Raw genomic sequence first — 25,909 nt, 5'->3', positions numbered from 1 at the left:
GGTTTCGGGCATACTCACCTGTACCGTGGCTAAGGTCTCAGGGCTTACTTCCCCTAGAGCTGCCTTCTTTGCAGTTAAATCTGCAAATGCGTTTCCTTTTGCCTCAGTTGTTTTTGCGCTCGTGTGTGCCGCTATCTTCATGATGGCTACTCTTTTAACCTTTTGAAGATTGTTCAGGACTCTTTTGATTCCTTCACCATGTTTAACAGGTGTGCCTGCTGCTGTAAGGTAACCTCTAGCTTTCCATATGTGGCCATAATCATGTGCCACACCGTAGGCGTATGCGGAATCAGTGTAAATGTTCCCTTCTTGTCCCTCCAAGTGTTCTAGGGCTTTCTCTAGAGCGGTTAGTTCCGCTTCTTGTGCCGACATGTGTGCTGGTAGTGACTTTGCCTCAATTACCTGTGTGTCCATTACCACAGCATAACCTGTGTGATATTTACCTTTGTCATCGGCAAATCTACTACCATCTATGTACAGTGTGTGTTCTGCATTTGCAATGGGTATGTCTGTGACATGTGGGAACCCCGTGGTTTCTTGTTCCATAAGTTGAAAACAATCGTGTTCATCAGATGTTATGTCATGAAATGAAAGTGTGTCAGAATCCTGAGTATCTTGTGCTGTATCTACACCATTATCATCATTACTCCCCCCTGTCAAATCTGTCTGTAATGGTAAAAGCTGTGCTAAGTTAAAAGAAGTGCATCGCTGAAAGGTAACATTGGGGGGTAGGAGCAAAGTGCATTGTAGACGCAGCTGCCTTGCCATTGATATGTGTTTTGGCTGGACCTGTGATAAGATGGCGTGTATGTCATGTGTGGTATGTACCACTACAGGATTGTCTAAGACAATTTCTGAGGATTTGTCAATGATAATTGACACTGCTGCAACTGCTCGTACACAGGACGGTGATCCTCTAGAGACAGGATCGAGAGCCGCCGAGAAGTATGCTACCGGCCTTTGTTTGATGTGTTGTTGTGTCAACACCCCTGTTGCGTGTCCCGTGATTTCAGCAATGTACAAATGAAATGTTTTGGTATAATCAGGGATCCCGATCGCAGGTGCCGAAATTAGTAACCTTTTTAAGGTGCTAAAAGATTCATGACCTGCTTCTGTGAGTACATAGGGTACTATTTTCAAGCAATCATATAATGGCTGCATCAGAGAACTGGCATGTGGTATCCATTGTCTACAATATGATACCATTCCCAGAAACATACGAAGTTGCTTAAAGTTGCGTGGGATATTCATTTGTCTTATGGCCTGGACTCGGTCTTCAGTGAGATGTCGAGTACCCTGGGATATACAGTGGCCCAAAAAGACAACCTTTTTCTGACATACCTGTAACTTAGTTCTATTCACCTTGCACCCTTTTTCAGCCAGGAATTGTAACAGTGATAGAGTGGCTTTTAAACAAGTATCGTTATCCGGACAACATAACAATAGGTCATCTACATATTGCAACAATACACAAGTGTCAGGCGGTAGCCATTCTCCTAACACTGTCTGCAGGGCTTGTGAGTATAGAGTTGGCGAATGCGCCATTCCTTGAGGTAGGCGTGTCCAGGTTAGCTGACGGTTTCGAAGGCGGAACGCGAACCATGGTTGACATTCCTCCGCCAGGGGTACAGAAAAGAAAGCATTTGCCAAGTCTACAACTGTAAATGAGGAGCTATCTGATGGTATTTCTGACAGTAAGGTATGCGGGTTCGGTACTAATGGCGTTATTGGGGCCAATATTTTGTTTATTGCCCTTAAGTCCTGTACCATCCTATACCTTATTGGGCCATCCCCCAATGTCTTTTTCTTAACTGGATACAATGGGGTATTGGCTGGTGATTGTATTTCTTTTAATGCTCCACTTTTAAGTAGAGCCTCCACTTGTAGTTCTATAGCTGCTTCCTGGGGCGCACTGAGTGGGTACTGTTTCTGCTGAGGGAGAACTGCTCCTGGAATCAGCTGTAGAGTAACCGGGGGTATGGGCAGAAGCCCAACGTCTGCTGGATGTGTTTCCCATAACCCTTCCGGAAGGCTAGACAGAATTTGGTCTATTTCCGGTGAGGGCGTATTGGACGGTTCTGGTTCTTCTTCCAAGCATTGTATTTTACTACAGATTTCTATACCCTCTGGGTCATCTCCTATTGCTAGGGTGACCATGCCATCTGGGTGATAAGTAATGTTCGCTCCTATTTTCTGAAGAATGTCTGCTCCTAATAAATTAGTGGGAGCTCCTCTGGAAATCAAAAAGCGTGACAAAAACATGTGATTTCCTATCTTTACTTTTAAAGGTTTAGTCAGTGGGGCATCGGACAAAAGACCGTCATAACCACTTATGGGTATGGTGTCACGGGACGTCATGTGTGGAGGGACTACTGAATCAGACAACAGACTGCGTGACGCTCCTGTGTCAACCAAACAAGGAATATGTTTACCTTCCACCTTCATCAACATGTGGAGCATTTTGTTCTCTGATTCAGCTAGGACTGGGGCAAGTCATGCGGTCGGATCGTCCCTATCATTGGTACGCCTCTGTCTGTAGTCCCTCGTGTCTCTGTCCGTGTTTCCTTCCTGTTCGTCTTTTATCCTTTTCCTACAGTCTCTTTTTATATGTCCCACCTTGTTGCAGTAATAACAGGTAAGAGGTTTACGGGAGGAATTCCCTCCTTCATTGACCCGGGCAACAGTGTTAACTCCCGGTGTCCTTCTGGGTTTAGTTTCTGCTAAATCAGCCTCTATGCCTTGTGCTTTCTGCAACAATGTTCCTCTGTCCCGTATGGCTCTCCATTCGGGAGTACATGCCTTCAGTTTGTCACCTATTTGGGGTACTAGTCCTTCCATAAACTGTCGATTGAAAGCCCTAATGGTGACGGGTAAGGCTAAATCTAGACCTTCGTCAGCCATCATGCTTTCCATGTTGAGGTAAAATTCTGTAACAGTCTGACCTGGGGCCTGTTTTATGGGCGCTGTCGAACCCCTTTCCTGCTGTTTCCCTTGGCAAAATTCTCGTAACTGAGCAATAAACAGGGGTCTAGAGTCTATATGACGGGGATGTACTCCTGGCGGATCTGCCGCTGGATCCCCTTGTGGTCTATGTGGAGCAATTTCATTCATAAATTGATTAAACATCGTTAGTGTCATTTTATGTCTACACAAATCTTCCCCATCTTGCCAAGTTGCTTCATGTGTGTCTAGTAATTGTGTCACGAATCTACAGAATGCGGCAGGTTTTGCTACGGGATCAGGAGCATTCTGTATTAATGCCATAAGAGTGTCAGCCGACCAAGGTGTCCATGTCCTCAGAACGACTTGTCGAGTCACTGTAGGTGGCTGTCCTGCTTGACCCGCATTTGGATTATTTACTTGTATTACCCTAGTCCGACTATGGACTGGAGCTACGGGCTCTGGTCTTTGAGCGCCGCAATGCACACATTCCTGTGCCCAGTCTGGGTTCTGGATACCGCATACTCGGCATACCCATCCTCTTCCTCTTAAGGAAGGATAACGTTTTGGTCTTTCATTACCTGGTGTGGTAGTGTTATAAGGAGGTGGAGTATCTCCCGTATTAACCCTATCGCCGGGAGCAGAAGGAAGACTTTTGTGTCGGACCTTCATATCCCATCCACCCTTTTCCTGACAATACTCCCATCCCTCCTCTTCAGCCCTGTTGGAAACCTTAATTAAACATTGTATTTGTGATACCCATCTGTTCTGCAATATCTCTCCCTGTCTGTCTCTCTTTATTTCTTCCCAACCTTCTACACTTAATCCATTTTCTCCATCCATCCCCAATTTCTTGAGAATCCTATTTGTGCCCTGTGCCTTATCCTTCCCATACAACATTGTAATTATGTCTTTAACAGCATAACATTTCTGAGATTCCTCCTGGGGTTTACCATGTGTCTGGCCCATTTTGACAGTCCTGCCTAGGTGGCGTTTGGATCACTTACTAAGTGTCTCGTTGCCTTCTCCTCCTAGGGTGCCAAAATACTAAAAACCTCTCCTATATGAGATTTCTGAAATCGAATTACCTTATATGCTAGCCAACTGACAAATATTATGACCAGACTGACGGCTACAACATATACAAGCATTCCCTTTTGGTGGCCAAACACATATGACTAGGTCTCCGGGCTTTGTGGAGACCTTATTTCCTTCCCATTACCATGGAATCTCTCAGCATTCGTTTCTTATTCCTGCTTTATTGAGGCAGTCAGGACTTATACTTTCAACCCGTTTTTAGGCTCATGAATCAAAAAGCGTATATCAAACTTAAGTGTCGGACCCCCAAAGTACAGTACTCTTACGAGTTAGGGGCGCATTCCGTTACCCATTGGGATGATATATGTTTCAATTCACACCATACAAACAGGGCTTATCTCATTCACAACAGACAGATGACAAGTAGACAGACAAGAAACAACGGTAACATAAGCCAAAATATTAAGTTCAAGACCCGCTTACTACAGAGGTTGGTGTTTACCTGAAGAACAATTCAGACAGATCAGGTGGGCACAAATCTAAGAAGCACAGAGTTTATAAGAAAATAAAGCTTTTCTTACCTGCGCAGGATTTGTCTGTGGTTCTTGATGTGCCCGACCATTTCGTTCCGTCCTTATGTTCGTTCGCCTCTTGTAGTTTCTTCAGCGAGTCCCTATTCGCGGCGCCAGAAATGTTAGGTGTGACCTCAACAAGTCACCTATTTGTCAGGTTATGTTACCGTTTCCCAATTGTTAGTTAGAGTTCTTATCCAAGCAAAGAGACACGGAGGTATTATTCAGTATTTCTGCTCAGAAGTCCGTCGTTAACTCTGACTGTCTCTGACTGACTCTGGCCCTGAGGCTTCTTTATTACATCTTTTATAGACAGAAAAGAGCAAACATCAGCAGTGTAAAAAAAACAACATTTTTGCAAAGGAAAGACAATTCTCCGGGTGTTATCAGCTGATAAGACAATCTTCTGGGCGTAGACTGCTTTTTAGGGCTGATGCGGCCTCTTCTTGATGAGTACGTGACTAAAGATGACGAATCCTTATTTTACAGAGAAGGATAGAAAAATACATGCATTTAGTAAGACATACGGTCAACCATTTTGTTTTGACACCCCTTAATCCTTACAGTACAACCAAGTGACAGAAGACAGCTTCACATACAATTTCCAAAATACAAATTTTCTTAAAAAAAGTGAACTGCTCAGGATTAGTGGAGGGCAGTAACCAGTTAATGGGGCTGTGAAGCTTCTAGCCTAAACCAGCAGTAAATCCTCAAAAAAACAATCTGTGCAGCACACACAGAGCTCTGGCTAAATAGCTGATTATAAACTGAAATGGTTAACAGCTGCTGCAGAGTCTTCCAGAGATCATATCAGTGTGATCAGACAATGTGCAGGTCAACTATCAGGGAAGGCAGTGATGTGACGCCAGAGCGTTGGGGGAGGAGCCTGACGCGGCGGCCGTGAGGGCTGAGAGAGACTGCTATCCACGGTGGTGGAGGAACCAGAAGGAACCAGATGGAAGACCGGGGACACAGCGTGGAGGCCCCTCATTAGGACGATCTGTCTCCCCCCCAGAGCAGGTTGAGACCGTTGTGGAGAGCGGTAGTGGCAGGTGAGAGCGGCCGTACAACCTCCGGACGGGAGATGTAAGCAGGAGATTCAACTGCAGCTGGTGAGAGTAACCCCCCCTCCCTTCCCTCCCTCCCTCTCCCTCCGGGACGAGACAACTTGCACAAAGTGACTTGGACACAGTGAAAAAGTCAGCGGCAGCTGGAGAGGGCAGCTCTCCCCCCTGATAAGGAGGACTGAAGCTGACAGGATAATAGGTGATCCCGTCCCTTATCTGTCGGCTGTGAGACCTGTTGTGTTGTGTATCCATTCCTCTGCCCTCTCTACCTCCCCCTTCTTGGACGCTAAAGCTGTTTGCATGCCTGATAATTAACCCTTGAGATGTTCAAGAGCAAGACAGAACAAGTGCTTGTGAGATATACAGCGAAGGTTAAAAATGCTTATTGGTGACACTAATACACGCACTAATACATGCAGAGACAATGTTCATATAGCAACTGTATTGATATGAATAAATGAGCAAAGTTAAGAACCTGTGGGAGAAAAAAGGACTGTCATTAAATCTTCTCTAGGATATGTGAAGATAAATGAAGTTTTTTTTGTTTTTTGTTTTTTTTCTCCCTGTGCTGCTTTCCTAAAAATACCAGCTTGAAGTAAGTCTCCCCTGGCATATTATCTATGGAATATATATTAATGGATATTAAGCAATAGCTCAATAGCTCAAAAAAAAAAAAAATAGGGGGGAGACGGTTTAAAGAAGTAATCTGCATGAGAGACATACTGAGCTTGAACACATCTGTGGGTAACCCATGAGCACGTATATACATCTATTGCACTCGCATAGAACAGAGTTATCGACTATCAAAGAGAGGTCTCTCCCTTCTTTTTTTGTCTGGAAACATACACAAGGAAAGGAGGAGGGGAAGGAGGAATATATTATAAATCCCAGAGGGATAAGCACACGGGAGAGGGGTAAGCCGGAGGGGGTGTGAGCCCAAAAGAAATAATGAAAGGCCGATCCCAAAAAGTAACAGAACCCAAAACCCCCAGAGAAAGTTTAAATTCAAGTGCAAACGCAAGCTCAATCCAGAAATATTTAACAACTAAAGAAGGGAACACCAGAAGTCCCAGTATGGAAAAAAAAACAGCTCAGGTAAACAAAGGCGCAAGAAAAGAGGCAGCTAAATTAAAGGGGGCCCAAGGAGAAAAGATACAGGAGAACATGGGAATAGAGACGGAGATTACAGAGGAGGAAGATCTGAGGAGTGAATCCCTAATGCCTACTAAGTTGGATATGTTAGCAATGTTCGAGAGAATGGAAAACCTGATAAAAAGTGAGGTCTCCAACGTACGTATGGATTTGGGACATCTGTTAAAAAGGGTAGAAGAGGTAGAAGAGAAAGCGGAGAGACAAACACTGGAGATAGCTGGGCTAAAAACACAAATGAAAGAGCTGCAAAGACAACAGAAAGAATGTTGTTATAAAATGGAGGCGCAAGAAAACCAAAATAGGCGCCAAAATTTGAAGATAAGGGCTATACCAGAGCAAAATGGAGAAGATCTGGAGGAAAAAATGAAGAGGATATTTAACCCCCTACTGGAGAGAGGAGAGGCAGAAAAGATAAAAATTGATAGAGTACACAGAGTGAGGAAACCACCTGGGCTAAAAGAGGACATGCCACGGGATGTGCTTATTAAGTTCCATAAGTACTCAGACAAAGAAAAAATATGGAATAATCTTAGGAAGGGACCTCCTCTACAGTACGAACAAAAGACTTTACAAGTGTTTGCGGACTTATCAGCGGAGACCCTAATAAGAAGAAGAAAGCTCAAACCACTGCTGGATCAACTAAGAGAACTAAACATTAGATATAGCTGGGGATTTCCCGCAGCATTAATAGTACACAGAGATGGGAAGACAGTAAGGTTGAGATTTTTGGAAGATATGCAGGACTTTTGTAAAAACCTACAGATACCAATTCCAAAAGAGTATGAAGGGTTAATAAGAGAGGAGCTACCGGGGGGAGAGGGGGGGTGGCGGGGGGTATAGGGAGGGGGGGGAGGGAAGAAGTAGTAAAAAGGCTGCTCTAAAGTTATGGAAGTACATTGAGGTGGTGGAAGCTGTTTACTGGGGGGGGGGGTGGGGGGGGCTGGGGAAGGGTCTCTCTCTTTAGGGCCCACCCCGGGATCCCAGGACCCGGGGAGGTGCACACGGGGCGCCGGGTTGGGGTCTCCACCTCAAGGGAAGAGGTGCAGACACCAGGACGGGGATATATCCAGGTTGGATGCAAGAGGCCCGGAGATGGGCCATGGGGGGGATGAGGGTGGGGGGGTGGGAGAGGAGGGTGGGGGGGGGCGGGGGAGGAGGGGGGGGAGGGAGAGAGGAGAATAACCTATAGCTCAAGATTTCGAGTAAAGGGCACTATTTGGGTTCTAACATGACAATGGTAAACTGTGTGTCGTATAATGTGAGAGGTCTAAATGTAGCTAACAAACGGTTTAAGATACTAAGAGAATTGGAGCAACTTAATGCAGAGATCGTGTTCTTACAGGAAACGCACTTAACCCATGAAAGTAAAATTAGACTGTACTCCCCAAGATACCCGACCTGGTTCTATGGAGACTCAGTCTCAAGTAGAACAAGGGGGGTAGCAGTGGGGATAGGCCGGGATATCCAATTTATAGTAGAGGGCAGGATGGGAGACCCGGAAGGGAGGTTCCTGTTTCTAAAAGGAAAACTATGGGGAATAAAATATACCTTGGCAAATATATATAGCCCGAATAAGAATCCAATAACTTATCTGAGAAAGATACTGGGAAAACTTTGGGAATTTAAGGAGGGGAGGGTGATTGTGGCAGGAGACCTGAATTTTCCGATAAATCCGAGACTGGATAGTTCGTCCCATGCACGGGAGACGGCGAACATGCAGCGAAATGTAATTAAACAATGGATGACCGAATTACAGCTGATAGATGTGTGGAGAATACAACATCCGAAGAAACGAGATTATTCGTTCTACTCCCCCGTGCATGGGACGTACACCAGGATAGATTATTGGCTGGTGGAACATCAGCTATTGGAGGAAGTGGTAGATACGGACATCGGAACTAGGACTCTGTCGGACCACGCGCCTGTAACCATGAGAATTAAAATCCCAGAGGTAAAGAAACCCCCGTTTACCTGGAAACTAAATAAAGATCTATTAGACGTAGAAGGAGAGGAAACAATAAGAAAGGAGCTGCAATTTTTTTTTGCCTCAAATGGGAAGGACGAGATGGCGGAGAACATACTATGGGAGGCCCATAAGGCTTACATAAGAGGAATATATATCTCACTTGGGGCAAAAAGAAAAAAAGAAAGGAATAAAAAGGTAAAGGAATTGAGAGAAGAAATTAGGAGATTAGAATTAAAACACAAAATAGAGAAACAAAATGGAAAGGGACAGATACAGGGGCTACAACGGAATCTAGCTATAAAAAAACTAGAGCTGGAGGAAATAATAGAGCAAGAAGTAAGGAGAGAATATCATAAAATAACGAAAGAGCGATATTTCTTGGGAAACAAGAATGGCAAGAGTTTAGCTAGGATATTGAGGAAAAAGAAAGCAAAAAATTATATCGAGAAAATAATAGATAAAAAAAACGAGATTAAATATAAGACTGAAGATATAGCGGAGGTATTTAGAGAATACTATGAGCAATTATATTGGGTGAGAAAAAAGGAGACAGAGCAGCAAGAGAATATTAGAAAGAGGAAAATCAAAGAATATATAATAAACGCTAAGGTCCCTACACTATCACAGGAAATAGTACAGGAATTGGATTCTCCTATAACAACATCCGAAGTAAACCAAGCAATAAAAGAAACAACAGGAGGGAAAAGCCCGGGCCCGGACGGCTATATAATAGAATATTATAAAAAATTTGGGGAAATTTTGTCACCAAGGTTATGTGCATATTTTAACGGCCTAGATATAAAATACGGACTGGGTAAGGAAGCCTCTCTAGCAATTATCTCCACAATATTGAAAGAAGGGAAGGAAGGTATGATATGTTCAAACTATAGACCAATCTCATTATTAAATACCGACATAAAATTATTCGCAAAAATACTAGCTACTAGAATGAAAAAAATAGTTCCGAACTTGGTCCACCCAGATCAAGTGGGGTTCGTGGGGGGCCGAGAGGGAAGGGATAATGGAGTGAGGACACTATTGCTTCTCCAGAAAGCCCAGGAGAGCAAAATCCCCAGTCTTCTCTTGTCAATAGATGCAGAAAAAGCATTTGACCGAGTAGACTGGGGATTTATGCTGGGCACGTTGAAAGAAATGGGATTTGGTATCCGAATCCTGAGTTGGATAAAGACACTCTATGAGTGCCCAATGGCAGTGGTAAGGGTAAACGGCAACTTGTCTGACCCCTTTAGAATGTACAATGGGACTAGACAGGGTTGCCCACTGTCACCCATACTGTTCGTGTTGACTTTGGAACCACTGCTGGAGACAGTGAGGAAAAATCCCGATATAGGAGGAATTGAGCTGGGGGAAGAGGTTCATAAAGTAGCCGCATTTGCGGACGATGTCCTATTTTATGTGACAAAACCTAGAATCTCCATGCCAAATTTGGTAAAGAGTATCGAGCAATATGGAGATATATCAAATTTTAAAATAAATTTAAAAAAAACAGAGGTTTTAAGTGTCAGCACGAGCAGTGGGGAAGAACAGGATATCAAGGGCAAATTTCCCTTCCTATGGAAAAAGGAAATTAAATATTTAGGTATAAAGCTGGCAGCCTCATTAAAGGAAATCTATGAGATAAACTATATCCCCCTACTGGACGAAGTAAGAGAAGACACAAAAAAAATAATGACGAAACCATTGTCCTGGTTTGGCCGGATAAATGCCCTTAAGATGATCATACAACCAAAAATATTATATAAGTTACAGATGTTACCGATATATATTCCCCCAGTCTACTTTAATACTATTAAACGTCTAATAACCAAGCTCATCTGGAAAAATAAGAAGCCTAGAATAGCCTTAAAGGTATTACAACTGGGAAAAGAGAGGGGAGGTCTAAAAGTACCGGATTTTAAGAAATATTACGAATCTATAGTATTAACACGGGTGGTGGAGTGGACAAAATTAGATAATGAAAAAAGATGGGTGGCAATAGAACACAGCGCTGCAGAGACACGATTAGGAAAGGAAATTTGGATACCCCCAAAACACAGATCACTCGGACCAACAACACTTGCACTCACAAAAAACGTTTTTAGAATATGGGATGGAATTCACAAGCATAATAAGTGGAAATACAACTCTCCACTAATGGCATTAAAAGAAAATAATTTATTTCCACCGGGGAAGAGCACTATGGGAGGACACTGGATTAGAAGAGAAGATATTCAATTGAGACACATAATAAATGCGGGTAAAATAAACACGTTAGAAACACTACAGGAGTACATGGATATAGATGGATGGAGGTACCTCCAGCTCAGACATTTTGTCTCATCATTGCCACAACCACTGAGAAGTGGAACAGACCTTAACGCCTTAGAGCGGATATGTGAGGGGAAAATAATAAGAGTAAATATCTCACAGATATACAAGATGCTGGGAGAAGTGGACGAGACGGAGGTACCTATATATATAAAAAAGTGGGAAGAAGAAATAGGGCCACGAGGGGAGAAACAGAATTTAGAAAAAATCTTACACTTAACACACGGGACATCGAAAAATCTTAATACAATAGAAATGAATTATAAAAGCCTTGCTAGATGGTACAGGACACCAGACAAGATGAGGAGATATCAGGAAGAGCAACTCGGGATGTGCTGGAGAGGGTGTGGACAGCAAGGGACTGCGGCACATATCTGGTGGGAATGCCCAAAAATTAGAAACTACTGGAGAGAAACATTAACTTTAATAAAAATAATAACAGGAACTCAGGTACTAGAAAACCCATGGACATGTCTTTTCCATGGTACAGACACCCCAACTCAAAAGTACAAAGAAGGCCTCATAGGAAACCTAATAAACGTAACAAAGAGCTTGATACCAAAAAACTGGAGACAGGCGGAAGCCCCAAAATTGAGGGAATGGATAGGTAAAGTAGAGGACATGTATAGAATGGAGGGATGGGAAGAGGATGAGGAGAGCGGGGAAAAGAAATTTCGAAAGAAATGGAAGCAATGGAAACTGTTTAAATCAACGAAGAAATATGAAGAGGTAGTAGGGCTATAGGGGGGGGGGGGGGGGTAGTAGGATGCATATGTATATGTATACTATGTTTTATACTTTTTGTATGGAAAAAATTTAAATAAAGATTAAAAAAAAAAAAAAAAAAAAAAAAAAAAAAAAAAAAGCATAGTCCACTTAAAAAAAAAAAAAAAAAAAAAAAAGCATAGTCCACTTAAAAAAAAAAAAAAAAAAAAAAAAAAAAAAGACAATGTGCAGGTCAGGTTAGGCAGATAAAAGAAAAAAAAGTAACCAGCAAGACAAGAGGGAGGGGAGGCTGATCATCCTGTTCACTGGCACGCATATCTGGAAGACACTGCAGCTGACTAGCTTCATGTTACTGTGGTCCCGACTATCCTGTTTCCATTCAGCCACAGCAATGTGTCCTTGCAGAACTAGTATTGCTGTTGTCATACCTCGTATGTCTCCCTCCTCGCTCTCACATTCAGCCCCACTCCAGCACTGGTTAGAGTGAAATGTGAGGGCTGGAAAAGGGGAGGGAAACATTTTTTACCCTGCATTCTTTCATTCCCGTTTTACAGTATATTGCCGGGCCCCCCTGCTGGCCAGGCCCGGTACTACAGGGCCAGTTCTACTGGCTTATCAGCAGCCGTGTAAATAAAACTAAATTATGCCACCTTACTATCTACTTTACAAAGCAAGTATATGAACTGTTGCCTAAGGAAAAGTGATATATATTAAATGGCATGACAAAATAGTTTTGTTTCCCAGGTACTTTTGGACAATTATATTTTTTTTCATCCAGCTTTGTTTGCCTGCACGATACATCATTTTTATACTGATACAAAGTCACACGTCCCTTTGTCTTAATATTCTGTAGAGGCTGTATTCAGAGGTGTGTGTTTGGATATGCATTAGTGATATGTATGTTAGTGTGAGTGCAGCTGCACCTCCCCTTTTTAATCAGACAACGTTGTCTTATTTTTTTATCTGTGGTTTGTTTATATGGTCTCTACTCATAGTGTAGGTTTATTATAGTGGTTCTTTTTGATATGAATTAAAGTTTATTTTGTATAATCATGCAACAGGTCTCTCGCTGTTCTTCTTGGGTGACTTTCTTTTATTCTCCCTGTTTTTTCTGATATGCCATAAGAATAGTAGAGTTGCTGTTTCTGGTAATTTTTGACCCAGAATTAAGTTGCTGATTAGTTAAATTATGATTTTTATTGAATAATTAATAAATATATTTGGTTGATCCGAGCACAAAAATCTATTTTGCTTGAGCTGATCACATGGTAAGCCGCCGGGACCGAGCCCTTACTTGGATCGGTGATCACCCGAGTCTCACTGACTCTGTGATCACGGCATGTGCAGGGGACGTGCACAGGGGTGGCGGTCATATGACGGCCTCCAGGGATTTCAGGCCCATGCTGTGGCCATCATTCGGCCATAGCGCGGATGTAAAGTGGTTAAAGCGGTTGTAAAGTCAAAAGTTCTATGCATTAAGATAAAAAGCCTTCTGTGTGCATCAGTCCCCCTAATACGATGTTGTAGGATTGTCTCGGCTGCTGGGACTCCCCTCCTCATTGGCTGAGACAGCAGAGTGGTGCCAATGGGGAGAGAAAGGCTCTGTGTCTGAATGGACCCAGGGAGCTGTGGCTTGGCTCTGGTGCCCCCATAGCAAGATGCTTGCTGTGGGGGCACTCAACAGGAGGGAGTAGGGTTGCCACCTGTCCAGGATTCACCTGGACTGTTCGGGTTTGGAATCGTGTGTCCGGGTTTCAGACTGTTTGAGACCCGGACACATTTATTTAAACTGGACTATGGCCTCCCAGCAGGGTTGCTGGCTTCAGTTGTCTAAGCTGAGGTGTCTGTAACACTTTCACACAGCCCAAAGTGTAGCACTAACAATTCCCCTCCCCCCCCCAAAAAAAACCCCACACAGACGGAAGAGGAGAGAGGGCTCAATCTGCAGCTCCCCCCCCCCCCACCCCTACCCCTCATAATCTGCCCACACTCCAATGCCCGGTGCTGTGCCTCAGAAAAGGAAAGTGGGGGCCGGAAATTTTAGCAGTCAGTCAGAAGCCTCAGATACATTTGGATGAGAGGTGCTGACTGCCAAAGGGTGAGTGAGCTTACCATCCATCCCTGTCGGTGACTGAAGTCTCCCCCTTCTCTCTCCTGCCTCTGAGCGAGTACACTAAGGCAAATCAGGGTTCTCAGAGCACCCCTTACATCAGAGTTCTCCTTTACACCTGAGACCACAGTGTTCTCCCCTTACATCAGAGTCCTCTCCGTACATCAGACTCCTCTCCGTGCATCAGATTTCTCAGAGTTCCCCCTTAAATCAGGGTTCCCAGAGCATCCCTTATGTTAGAGTCTCCAGAGTTCCCCCTTACATCAGAGTCTGCAGATTCCCCCCTTACAGTGAAAGGGAACTCTGCGAGTTCTGATGTAAAGGGGGACTCTTGTTATTAACTTCATATGATTAGAAATGTTATTTAATAGCGAACTATATCTATAGTTTATACCATAAAAAAACATTGGTGTGCGCCGATAAAGTGTTTGGGTTTGACTTGAAGAAAAGGTGGCAACCCTAGCCAGGAGAGCCAAAGAGGGATCTGAGAAGAGGATCCAAGCTGCTCTGTGCAAAACGACTACACAGAGCAGGTAACTATAACATCTTTTTTTTTTTTTTTTTTTTTTTTTAACCTAAAGGAAAATGAGACTTTACAATCACTTTAAGACATGGGTGGCTACATAGTTAGTAGGACTCTTAACTCATACAGCCACCACAATTAATCATTTGGTTAGCATATGCTTTAGTAATGTAGCAACAGCACTACTGGGCTTTTTCAACAACAAATAGGGATGAACGGTCATTTCTGTCCAGTTTGCCAACCAGAAACCCTGACTGCTGAATGTAAACAAAGACAGGGGTCTTGGCCTTACAAAATACCAAGCCCAAATGTTGGAAGGCATGTGGCCAAGTATGGTTCAGAAGGGGGTGGGAAACATGCTCCCGTCTCAAGGACAAGAAAAAATATGGCAAGATTCACTTCCCATAGATTTCAGTAGGGTTCAGCACTAAGTTTGGATTTTTTTTTTTTTACTTTTACAGAGAACTGTAAGAAAGTAGCTACAGTGAGAAATGTAAAATCATTACTCAGTAGTTACTGTAGATGGGTTCAGGGAGAATGCCCCCATGGACCTTTCACAATAGTAGAGTTAAGCCGAACACCCACTAGGTTAGGTTCGTGCCAGAACTCTCGTATATCGCAACAGTTTGGACCCAAATCCCATTGAAGTCTATGGGACCCAAACTTGAAAAATTAAGTGGCCATTTTGAAGACTTTATTTATTTTTTGTATGCAAGTTATTGGACATTGAACAAAAAACGATATGTGGGGCCAGGTACTGCCCTGAGGGACATGTATCAATGCGAAAATGTATTTTAAAAAATAACGTTTTTAAAGGAGTAGTGATTTTAATGATGCTTAACCGCTTCCTGACCGGCGCACAACGATTTATGTCGACAGAATGGCACGGACAGGCAAATTGGCATACAGGTATGTCCATTTAAAGTTGCCGCCGTGCCATTGTGTGCACGCCGCCGGCGATGCGTGCCGGTCGGGACCCCTGTGACTTGATCGCCACGGGGATACCCGCGATCATCTCATGGGAAGAGAGAGCGGGGAGATGGCGACGTAAACAGAATCTCCCCGTTCTGCCTAGCAACAAGTGACACTGATCTCTGCTCCCTGTGATTGGAGCAGAGATCAGTGTTCACTAACGCACAACCACACCCCCCACAGTTAGTAACACACCCCTAGGACACACTTAATCCCTACGCTGCCACCTCCTGGTTAACCCCTTCACTGCCAGTGTCATTTACACAAGAATTGGTGCATTTGTATAGCACTGATTGGTGTATAAATGACAATGGTCCCAAAAATGTGTCAAAAATGTCCAATGTGCCCGCCATATTGTTGCAGTCATAATAAAAATTGCTGATAGCCACCATTACTAGTAAAAAAAAATTAATAAAAATGGCATAAAAAAAACTGACCTTTTTATAAAGGGGAAAAAAAAAACAAATTTTAAATGCTGGTTATACAATACCATTGCCGGCAGTTCTCCCCTCCCCCAATCCATACCGGGCACTTTGGCCTTAGAATGCTTTGTGCTTAGCATGCACTGTGCAGCATGCGATGCATTGTAGGACATTCGGGTGAACATCCCATCGAACGCCCCACAAATTCAAGTGTACGCAAAAACTCTACACAACAGTAGGTTTGAGAATGCTTTGCATTTGTATTAGAAGGCATATGCGCATGTGGGCTTGGCTTAAGGCACCCTAGTGGGGACAAGTGGAATGGCACTCACTAATGCCCAAACTCAAGACAGGGAGCTGCGGTTATTTTGACAGTTAACATTAAAGCAGGTCTCCCGAACTTGAAACTGTGCTGCAATGACACTGTTAACTCTCTGTACTCCGTGTCTGATCTTGTTATACTGATGGCACTTGAACACTCCTTATGCTTAGAGGCTACCACTCCCAGATGTGCAGTATTTAGGGACCTGCATTAGCATCTCCTCTCTCCTAGTTACTAACCCCACTGTTGCTATAAGCAGGGCTGTTGTTAGAAATCGTGGGGCCCCGTACAGCCTACCTGACAGACCCCCCCTCTTCAAGGGGAGTGGTTGGGGGGGGGGGGGGCAGTACAACACGCACAACCACAGACTATTCAACCAATTTTTCATATGTCATTATTGATTTTTGTGTTCTATACTATTCTACAAATATTAACGTGATGCAACAGTAACCCCACAACCATACTGTCGCAAGTGTTAAGTAGCATCTCGCTGTGCTTATGATAATCAGAATTACAATAGCCACACAACACAGTAGCTATGCGGTCGTATAATCAAAAACTATAAACAAGCTTAGTTCGAAGCAAATCGGTATGTAGGCTTGTCAGATAAGAGGGTCAAAAGAAAATGAAAAAGAAAGCGAATGGTAGTCATGTATTAGTAAATCAGCAGGGCCTAAAGAAGACGAGGCAGGGAAAGGAAAGAAAACAAAGAGAAGAGCATCTGGGGGAAGAATAAAGGAAAGGAGTCTTGAGTGTCTCTCGTGGCCATGCAGGTGTACATTTGTGCTAGGGGCCAGAAAAAAAACAAGAGAAACTTTTATAATTTTATATTTTACAACATAGATTTAAGGGCTTCAGAAGTGGGAAAAATCAATCCAGACATACCACAAAGCTTTGAACTTCTCATAGGACTCATTATCCATTGCCAACATCTCCTCCGACCGCATCATATCACTCACCGTGGAGACCCACAAAGGCACGTCTGACTTGCAAAATAAAGGAATCGATTTTCTTGCGGCTGAAAGGAAGAAATGAAGTAGACTCCTCTTTTGGGAGGCGATCGAGTCAGGGAGTACAGATGGCAATGCCTCTTCAGGTGAAGGCAGTAGGGAAGCATTGTATATTGTATTATATACAGTGAAACAGGGCCGCTGTTAGAAATCATGGGGCCCCATACAGCCTACCTGACGGGGCCCCCTTGACCCCGCCCACAACCCACCCTGGCTCCCCCCACAACCCCACCCCTCGTTCCGCCCCTGCCTCCACGCTGTCAGGGTGGGGGGGGGGGGGGTGTCTGGAGGCAGGAGCTGGAACATGTAACATTTATAGCGCCCCACCATTCATAACTGCATCTGAATGGGAGAGATGTCAGTGTTTTGACATCTGTGCCCTTTCAGTTTGTGTCTTGTCTTCATACACCACCGACTTGTGTCCATTTACATCAGGCTACCTCTGATCTGTCACATTTAGGTCTGGAAAAATAGAAAAGGATATTCTTTTACAATTTTTTTTTTTTCCTACCTGAATGGACACGGAGGAAGGTGGATCTAAATGCACAAGTCAGTTCATACCTTGAAAGCTCCATGTAGGTTTACATTAGGTCTGCATGAAAAAGGACCTAATTGCAAAGCTTGGGTGAAAGGTTATCAAAAGGGGAGTGGTTTTGTGGTGGTAAAAATGCAGCTTGGCTGTGTGTTTTTACTGCCCCTTCCCCCCATCACATGTGTAAAAGTAGCATCTCACTATGTGCTCATGATGTATAGCTCTGTCAGTGTAACATGACTGTGTGGTGCTGACTTTGTTATGGCTGTGCTGAGTTAAAGTCTGTAACACACAGTACAGCCATATATCAGGAAAGTCAGCACCACACAGTCCTGTGCCCTGATCATCATAATGATAACCATGAGCACACAGAGTCTGGGGACTGCACATTTTACAATAGTGTGACCTGTCAGTGTGTGTGTGTGCAGGGGACTGCTTGCCTGTGCACCACTGCCGTTGTCCACATTACTCCTGCTGCTCTGTCTGTCTCAGCCGCCTCAGTGATAAGTCCCTCAAGCTGCAGCACTTACTGAATGAAGGGAGCCGTATAACAGTAATATCCATCCGCCGGAGAGGCATACAGTGAGCAGGAAGAACTTTAGTTGTGCAGGTATACTGAGAACAGCATGCAATTGTATCCCTGCACCTGAAAATGGAAAAAAAGTCCCTCTTCTGCTTTTCACCTCCTGGGCCCCTCTGGTAACCTGATGGGGCCCAGGAAATGAATATATATTCCTTATATACCTTAGTAATCAAGTGGGTGTGGGTTAATATAGTTATTTAGCTTTTTTTTTTTTTTTTTTTTTAGCTAGAGGTTAAAAGCTGCTCGGGCCCCCCCCCCCCCCCTGCTGGCCAGGCCCGGTACAACAGGGCTGGTTGTACTGCCCTATCAGCGGCCCTGCAGTGAAAACTTGAGACAAAATGGGTTGTATCCTGCAGCACTCCCACCAGATGTGTATGTAGGTCCCTTCTGCCAATCCACATCTCCAACAGTTGGCAGACATGGATGGGAATATTCTATGTAAGGAGGAGGGATCTCTGTACCATCTAGACATAAGCTTTAAAGTTGTTTTTTTTTTTTTTTTTTTCCTGAGCATAGCAGGAAATACTGGATTTGTGGGTGAAGTGGAAGGAGGTCTGCCACTTGGCTGTCGTGAGCTCCCTTTCCAAGTCCATGGACCAATGCGTGGATAAAGTTGATCGCAGATAACACATGTCTGGGCATTTCGGAAAGGGAGCACAGTCTCATATTCAGTAAGGGGGCTGTGAACCTGGGTGGAGTGGAATAGTCCTGTACAGAAGGTAGAGAAATGGAGGGCGGTGATCCAATTGCCAGCACTTCCTGGGATAACAGGCTGCCTGGTAGTCTGGTGCACCAATCAAGTGTGCCTCTGGCCACATGGCTCTCTTCAGTGTACCCACTGTAGGCGAACCCAAGCCCTGGGGGAGAGCAGTTATCAAATAGGGCTGTAAGGGGCAAGTGGTTAAGACAAGGGGTTCTGTAGGCCTCTCCGATGCCATATATGTAGTGCCACACAGGTTAGAATTGAGGAGGAGTGTAGCCTGGGGATCCAGAGAAATATATTGTTCCACCATGACGGATTTAGTGAAGGGGGAACCATCTTGTACATACACTAGTAATTGTCAGCATACAGGGAGAGTTTCTGATGCAAGGACGGAGTCTGAACGCCTACAATCGAGGAATTTTGCCTAATAACGGTGGCTAGGTGTTCTATCACTATGACCAAAAGCAAGGGGGAGAGTGGGCAGCCACCTGTCTCGTTCCGTTGGGAGTTGAGCAGTTGTTGCAACTCCCGCCTGGCATTGGCGCTATCCACAAAAACAGAGGGACACAAATTCTGCTTATGTGTATTTTTTCAAGGGAAGCGATCGTGGAGAGCAGGTGAGCAATATCCACTTCACGAGCTTTCTTTTTATCGAGAGCCATGTTTGATAAAAACTCCTCGCATTACACATTTCAAGGCCTCCCATTGCCTCAGAGGGGCAGTAAAGTCATCAGATCTATGATCTAGAATGCAGTTCCGAATAGCCAGATTAACGTCAGCAACACATGGGGAGTCCTTGAGTAGGTTATGATTTAAAAGCCAGGAGAAGCCCCTACGGGATTTAGGCATGTGGTCTAGTGTGTATGTATGTAGGTGTACCGAGGCATGGTCTGACCAAAGGAGGGTACCAATGGATGGAATGAATGGGGATATCCAGGAGAGATTGGGACACAAAAAAAAAAAAAATGAAGATGACTGTAGGTATTGTGGGCAACTGAATAACAACTGTAGTCCCTTTCCAAAGGATGTTGTGTGTGCCAGACCTCTACTAATCGTGCAGCGTGTAAGGGATGTAATCTGCGTTAAGGTTGAATGAACAGTAGAAGACCGACCCAAGGATGGGTCCACTGACAGGGAAAGGGCCACATTGAAGTCACCTCCCAGCAGGGGAACATGGAAAGTTTACTGGCGGAGTACCTTTTTTATTTTTTTTATTTTTTTCACTGGCAACCTCAGAAATGACAGAACTCCTATTGAAACTGAACCCAGTGAATATTTGAACAGTATAAACATGATATGGAAACACTGACAATATCTATAACAAAGTCATTTGCTTGATTTACACTTAAAAAGTCAACACAGCATGAAATTATCAGCCCCTGATATTTACTGGCAGTTGTAAAAAAGAATCATAGATTTTTACAAACAGTCAGTAAATTTACTGGCGGTTGGCAACCTTGCCTCCCTGGATGAAGCAGGGACCTCCAAAGGAGATCAATCTGTCAAGGACTGCAGCCAGAAAACGACCCTGTTCTTGGTTAGGACTGTAGACATTTAGCCACTGTAAAAATAGAAGATTGATATTTTTATTTGAGAAACCCGTACCATACCTTGAGGTCTATTAGAGAGTCCATAACTTTCGGGTGGCAGGCTATAGATGCCCCTCTTGATTTACCCTGTGGATTAGTGCTATGATGCCAGGAGAGATATAAGCGGTTATTTATGGCCGGTGTGCTATGAGAGCGGAAGTGAGTCTCTTGGAGGAGCAAAATCTTGGATCAAGTTTTGTGTAAGTGATCCAAGACCCGGCTCCTCTTCTCAGGCATATTAAAGCCTCGAGAATTAAAGGAGGATAAAGTAATATACTCACGAACCGCCATAACACTTGGGGGGGGGGGGGTGAGCATAGGGTTGCCACCTCATCCCTTTAAACCCCGAACACCTATTAATTACCACCTTAATCAGCCACATCACCTGTATAATTAATGTGTTCAGGTTTTAAAGGGATGAGGTGTCAACCCTAGGTGACCAGCAGCCATCATAAAACAGAATCCCATAGCAAAAAGGTCAGTCAGGTCACGAGAGAGCTTAGTGGTTGTAAACCCTTACAAACCACTTTGACCTACAGGTAAGTCTAGATTAAGGCTTACCTGTAGGTCCAAGAAATATCTCCTAAACCTACGCGGTTTAGGGGATATTTACTAAAAGGCAGGCACCGCCGTCTATGGCGCATGCGCCGTAGACAGCTACGCGCAGGCTCGCTATCGCCGCTAGCAGCATGCTGCTGCTAACTGCGATATGCCGCTAGTGGCAGCTACCGTGCACAAGCACGGGAGTGACGTCATCGTTGCTCCGGCACTGTGAGTGGCTAGAGCAGCAATACCCGGAAGAATATGGACGCTCCGTACTACAGGGGACAGCGATGACATCGCTGACTCCTGTGTCAGGTAAGTGACACATAATGGGCTACTATGTGATGCATAGTAGCCCATTATGCTTTACCTTTGCAGGGAGACAAAGAAGAAGTAAACCCATCAGGGTTTACTTCCTCTTTAAGAAAATAGAGAGGGAAGAGGAGAGTAGTGGGACAGGAGGAAAAAGAGAGAGAGAGCAGAGAGTGCAGGGCTGACTGTCCTCGTCCACAGCATTATGAGATGTAGTAAAGTGCTGCGTAAATTGACAGCGCTATATAATGACCTGAAATGAAATAAATAAAATAAATAATAAATAGCCTGTGAATGTGGCATTGAGGAAAGCAACCAGGTATATAAACAAGTTAGGCCACCAGGTGGCGGTATAGCACTCAAATGGTGAAAACCAAAACAACAAAAATCACAACTGTAGAAACATAGTCCAGTGCATTTTTCTGCACTGTCCTCCCGCGATAGTATTTGAAAAACTAGAAACATTAGGGATTACTTTTAAGGGTGTAATTAAAAAAAAAAAAAAAAAAAAAACGCAGAAAACAAAGATAACCGACTCGGGCATGGGAAATGTATACTGCACAATCGATCATACAGATGTATATTGCAAATGTTCCAAGTGAACCTAGGCAATGCGGTATTTGAGCCCTGGGGAAGGAAGGCAATAATGAAAAATAAAAATTATTCAACAGTGATAACTAGGAAAAAATCTGAAACAAGGAAGAGAAACAAAGATCAAGACCTGGCAGGGCCTCTCGGGTGGAACCGGAGCTAATTTCCAACTTAAGGGAAGTCCTGTATGCAGGGGGATCCACAGAAGGAAAAAAGGCCATGGTGACTCTTAAGCCCTGTACACACGATCAGAAAATCGTACGGAAAATACCGATTTTGAATCGATTGTACGATAATCTGATCGTTATTACAGAGCTTTCGAGAGCCAATCGGGACAGTTCATCTGATATTATTCTGTCGGACATGCACGCAAATTTTTCTCGCATAATGCCAGATCGTATGCTTTTCGTTTAATCAGTACAGCTATCGTTCAACAATGCAATACAAATGCATTACAACACATGACATCACTTCCGATTTTTTTTTGTTCTGTTCGGTTTGATGTGTTTTTTTTTTTTTCCTGTCCTGCGGGAATTTTTGTGACTTTAGTAAACTCATCGGATTCAATCTGAGATTAGCATGCAATAAAAAAAACGGACGATCTAGGACGCTTGCTTTTCCCAATTTTCTGCCACTGAGTGGCGTAAGGAATACCAGGGGTCATCAGCGGGAACGGCCAATCTGTTAGGGAAACTTGGGGCAATTCCAGGGTTCTGAGGAAAGTGGGTTGGTCCCCCAGAGTGCGAAACAATGCTGTCTTGCCCTCATGGTGCACTTGGAGAAGAAAGGGGAAACTCCATTGAGTCTTCTTGGCAGCCTTTTTCTTATTGCCACCCATTTTTGAAACATCAGAGTGCCTGCACGCCTGGAGAGCAAAATACCTAACTAGGGATGAGCCGAACCCCCCCCCCCCCCCCGGGTCGGTTTGCATCCAGAACATGCTAACAGGCAAAAAAATTTGTTTGAACGCCATTAAAGTCTATGGGACACGAACATGAATAATCAAAAATGCTAATTTTAAAGGATTTTATATACAAGTTATTGTCATAAAAAGTGTTTGGGGACCCGGGTCCTGCCCCAGGGGGCATGTATCAATGCAAAAAAAAAGTTTTTTAAAACGGCACATGTTTCCCGTGCTTAGAACAGTCTGACAGCAAAATGACATTTCTAAAGGGGAAAAAAATTTTTCTTTCTTTCTCTCCTTTCTTTCTCTCCTTTCTTTCTCTCCTTTCTTTCTCTCCTTTCTTTCTCTCCTTTCTTTCTCTCCTTTCTTTCTTTCTTTCTTTCTCTCCTTTCTTTCTTTCTTTCTCTCCTTTCTTTCTTTCTTTCTCTCCTTTCTTTCTTTCTCTCCTTTCTTTCTTTCTCTCCTTTCTTTCTTTCTCTCCTTTCTTTCTTTCTTTCTTTCTTTCTTTCTTTCTTTCTTTCTTTCTTTCTTTCTTTCTTTCTTTCTTTCTTTCTTTCTTTCTTTCTTTCTTTCTTTCTTTCTTTCTTTCTTTCTTTCTTTCTTTCTTTCTTTCTTTCTTTCTTTCTTTCTTTCTTTCTTTCTTTCTTTCTTTCTTTCTTTCTTTCTTTCTTTCTTTCTTTCTTTCTTTCTTTCTTTCTTTCTTTCTTTCTTTCTTTCTTTCTTTCTTTCTTTCTTTCTTTCTTTCTTTCTTTCTTTCTTTCTTTCTTTCTTTCTCAATTACCAATTCACATGGGGGGGGCCGGGATCTGGGGGTTCCCTCCATTAAAGGGGGCTTCCAGATTCCGATAAGCCCCCACAACCACCGGGCAAGGGTTGTGGGGATAAGGCCCTTCTCCCCATCAACATGGGGACAAAGTACTTTGGGGAAGAAACGCAGAGGGAACATGTCAGCCCCTTCGGCGGTGAGCAGGCGAGCTGTGGGAGCCTCATTCTAAGGTAAGTATTTCATAATGTGCTAGTATGCAGGAGTGGCTGAGGAGGGCGCTGTTGTTGGTGTGCTTAGGGTATCAGTTGGTTTAATCCGGTGCTGGTGGTGTGTACACCAGAGGGCAGAAAATTGCTGTGTGTTGTCAACCCATAACACAGGGCTTAAGAGCTCAGAACATTTCTGGAAGATTTAAATGGTATTTTTTTTCTGTACTTGTAGGGTCTTCAAAACACCAGGAAATATGCATGTATTGCAGAGATCTGCAGCGTATGTTTTTTATTATTATTTTTTCATTATCACTACTTCCTACTTTTTTGGATATGATTGGTTTCTAGGAACATAACTGTGTGCAGCCTATTGCAGTAGGGTGTGCACCCCCAAAGCTCAAATACACTTGCCTTTCTCTGAAGCCTCAGCTGCACAGGACAGTGAACAATTGGGACGTGCTCTGTGCTGAACGGCTTCCTGTAAATTCACAAACTGAAGCATAGTAGTAAAACACTTTGCTATGCTTCAGCTATGAATGAACACATTGAGTGAGTGTGTTCACTATTTTCATTTAGAAAAGGAAGAGGCCAGTAAATGACATACTGACTAGCCCCTTCCCCGGCTCTTCATCCTGAAATATCTCCTGCAGCAGCCGGGGGGAGAGGAGAGAAGGGAAGCTGGCAGCACTGCGGGGGGCGCAACACAGGGGGAAGCCTGGGCAGTAAGGGAAATCGGCACTGCACAGAGTGATTAGGGTGTGATCAGGCACACATGGCGCACACCTAGGAATTAACGTGGACAGTTCTTACTTCATACACTGATACTGTGGCTAGTTGTCTCTCATGAGGACCTGTCTTCTTGCAGTAGGCTGGAAAAATAATGCATTTAAAGAATTGTCTTTGTGTTTGCAATTCCCTAGGTATGCCGCCAGACATGACTGTGGGTCTATGTATGCCTTATGTGTGCAGCTGCTCTCCAAGGAGAAAACCATTATTCAAGAGTTTCTTCCAGATAAGATTTTTATAGAGCAGTGGAATGATGCCAAGTGGTCTCAGGTATCCACACCCATTTCTTTAGCATTTTACCATTAAATGCCTCATGTTTGTATAAAGGGCACATTGTAAGTTCATGGCCTGCTGCTTATAGACGTGGTTGAGGACCGCAATTTATGAATAAGAAGTCTTATAAATGTCATCCGGATGAAGAGCAATAATCAATTTATTGGTGTATGACAAAACATAGCTAAGGTATTTTGCAGTAACTAGTGAAGAGTGAACTGGGCAAAATTCAGTTTGCTTGATGTTTACCAAACCCAACCCAAGAAATCCCTGAATATGGTTATTATACAGAATTTACATAGCACCAGCATGCACAGTGCTTTACAATATAAAGTAAGACCATAAAGTTTCAATACAATAAAATACAAGAGAGTTACAAGGGCCCAGCTCATAGCAGCTTACAATCTAATAAGTGGTACAAAAGGTTATAACTCTGGAGGGTGAGCTGATGGAAGTGATTAAAAGTTTAGTTGGAGGCATGATTGGCTTCCCTGAAGAGATGAGTTTTCAGGGATCACCTAAAGGCAGCCAGAGTAGGAGGTAGCCGGTTAGATTGAGGTAGAGCATTTCAGAGGATGGGAGAGTCTCTGGGGAAGTCCTGGAGATGAGCGTGTGAGAAGCAGACCAGAGAACTTAAGAGAAGGAGGTCTTGGGAGAAGTGGAGAGGACGGATTGGGTGCCATTTAGACAGGTTTGGTGATGTAGCTCGGGGCAGAGTTGTGGACAGCTTTGTATGATGTCATTACTATTTTTTTTAATTTGCTGGGCAATCGGAGGCCAGTGTATGGATTGTCAGAGAGGGTTGGCAGATAATGAATGGTTGATGAGGTAAATGAGTCTAGAAGCAGCATTCATTTTTAGCTGAAAAGGGGATACTCTATGGAGAGGTAGGCCTATTAGATGGGAGTTGCAATAGTCAAGGTGAGAGATACCAAGGGAGTGAATAAGTAGCTTGGTGGTTTCATTTGTT

At 43.7% G+C, this 25,909-nt stretch overlaps 1 protein-coding gene across 1 annotated transcript in view; it reads left to right on the top strand.

The window, feature by feature from the left end:
* LOC143934390 (F-box only protein 44-like) overlaps positions 1-25,909 on the top strand; it is a gene marked incomplete in the record, with an annotated part of 68,541 nt that overhangs the window by 27,415 nt on the left and 15,217 nt on the right. Inside the window, 1 exon segment of the mRNA XM_077457958.1 lies at positions 24,801-24,936. Within this exon segment, the coding sequence (XP_077314084.1) occupies positions 24,801-24,936 (136 nt within the window).

This window comes from Lithobates pipiens, unplaced genomic scaffold, assembly GCF_037356315.1.
Source record: "Lithobates pipiens isolate NorthernLeopardFrog02 unplaced genomic scaffold, aLitPip1_a1.2 Scaffold_27, whole genome shotgun sequence".
Taxonomy (NCBI): domain Eukaryota; kingdom Metazoa; phylum Chordata; class Amphibia; order Anura; family Ranidae; genus Lithobates; species Lithobates pipiens.
Note: the sequence above shows the minus strand (reverse complement) of the source record. Positions and strands in the feature narration are given on the sequence as shown.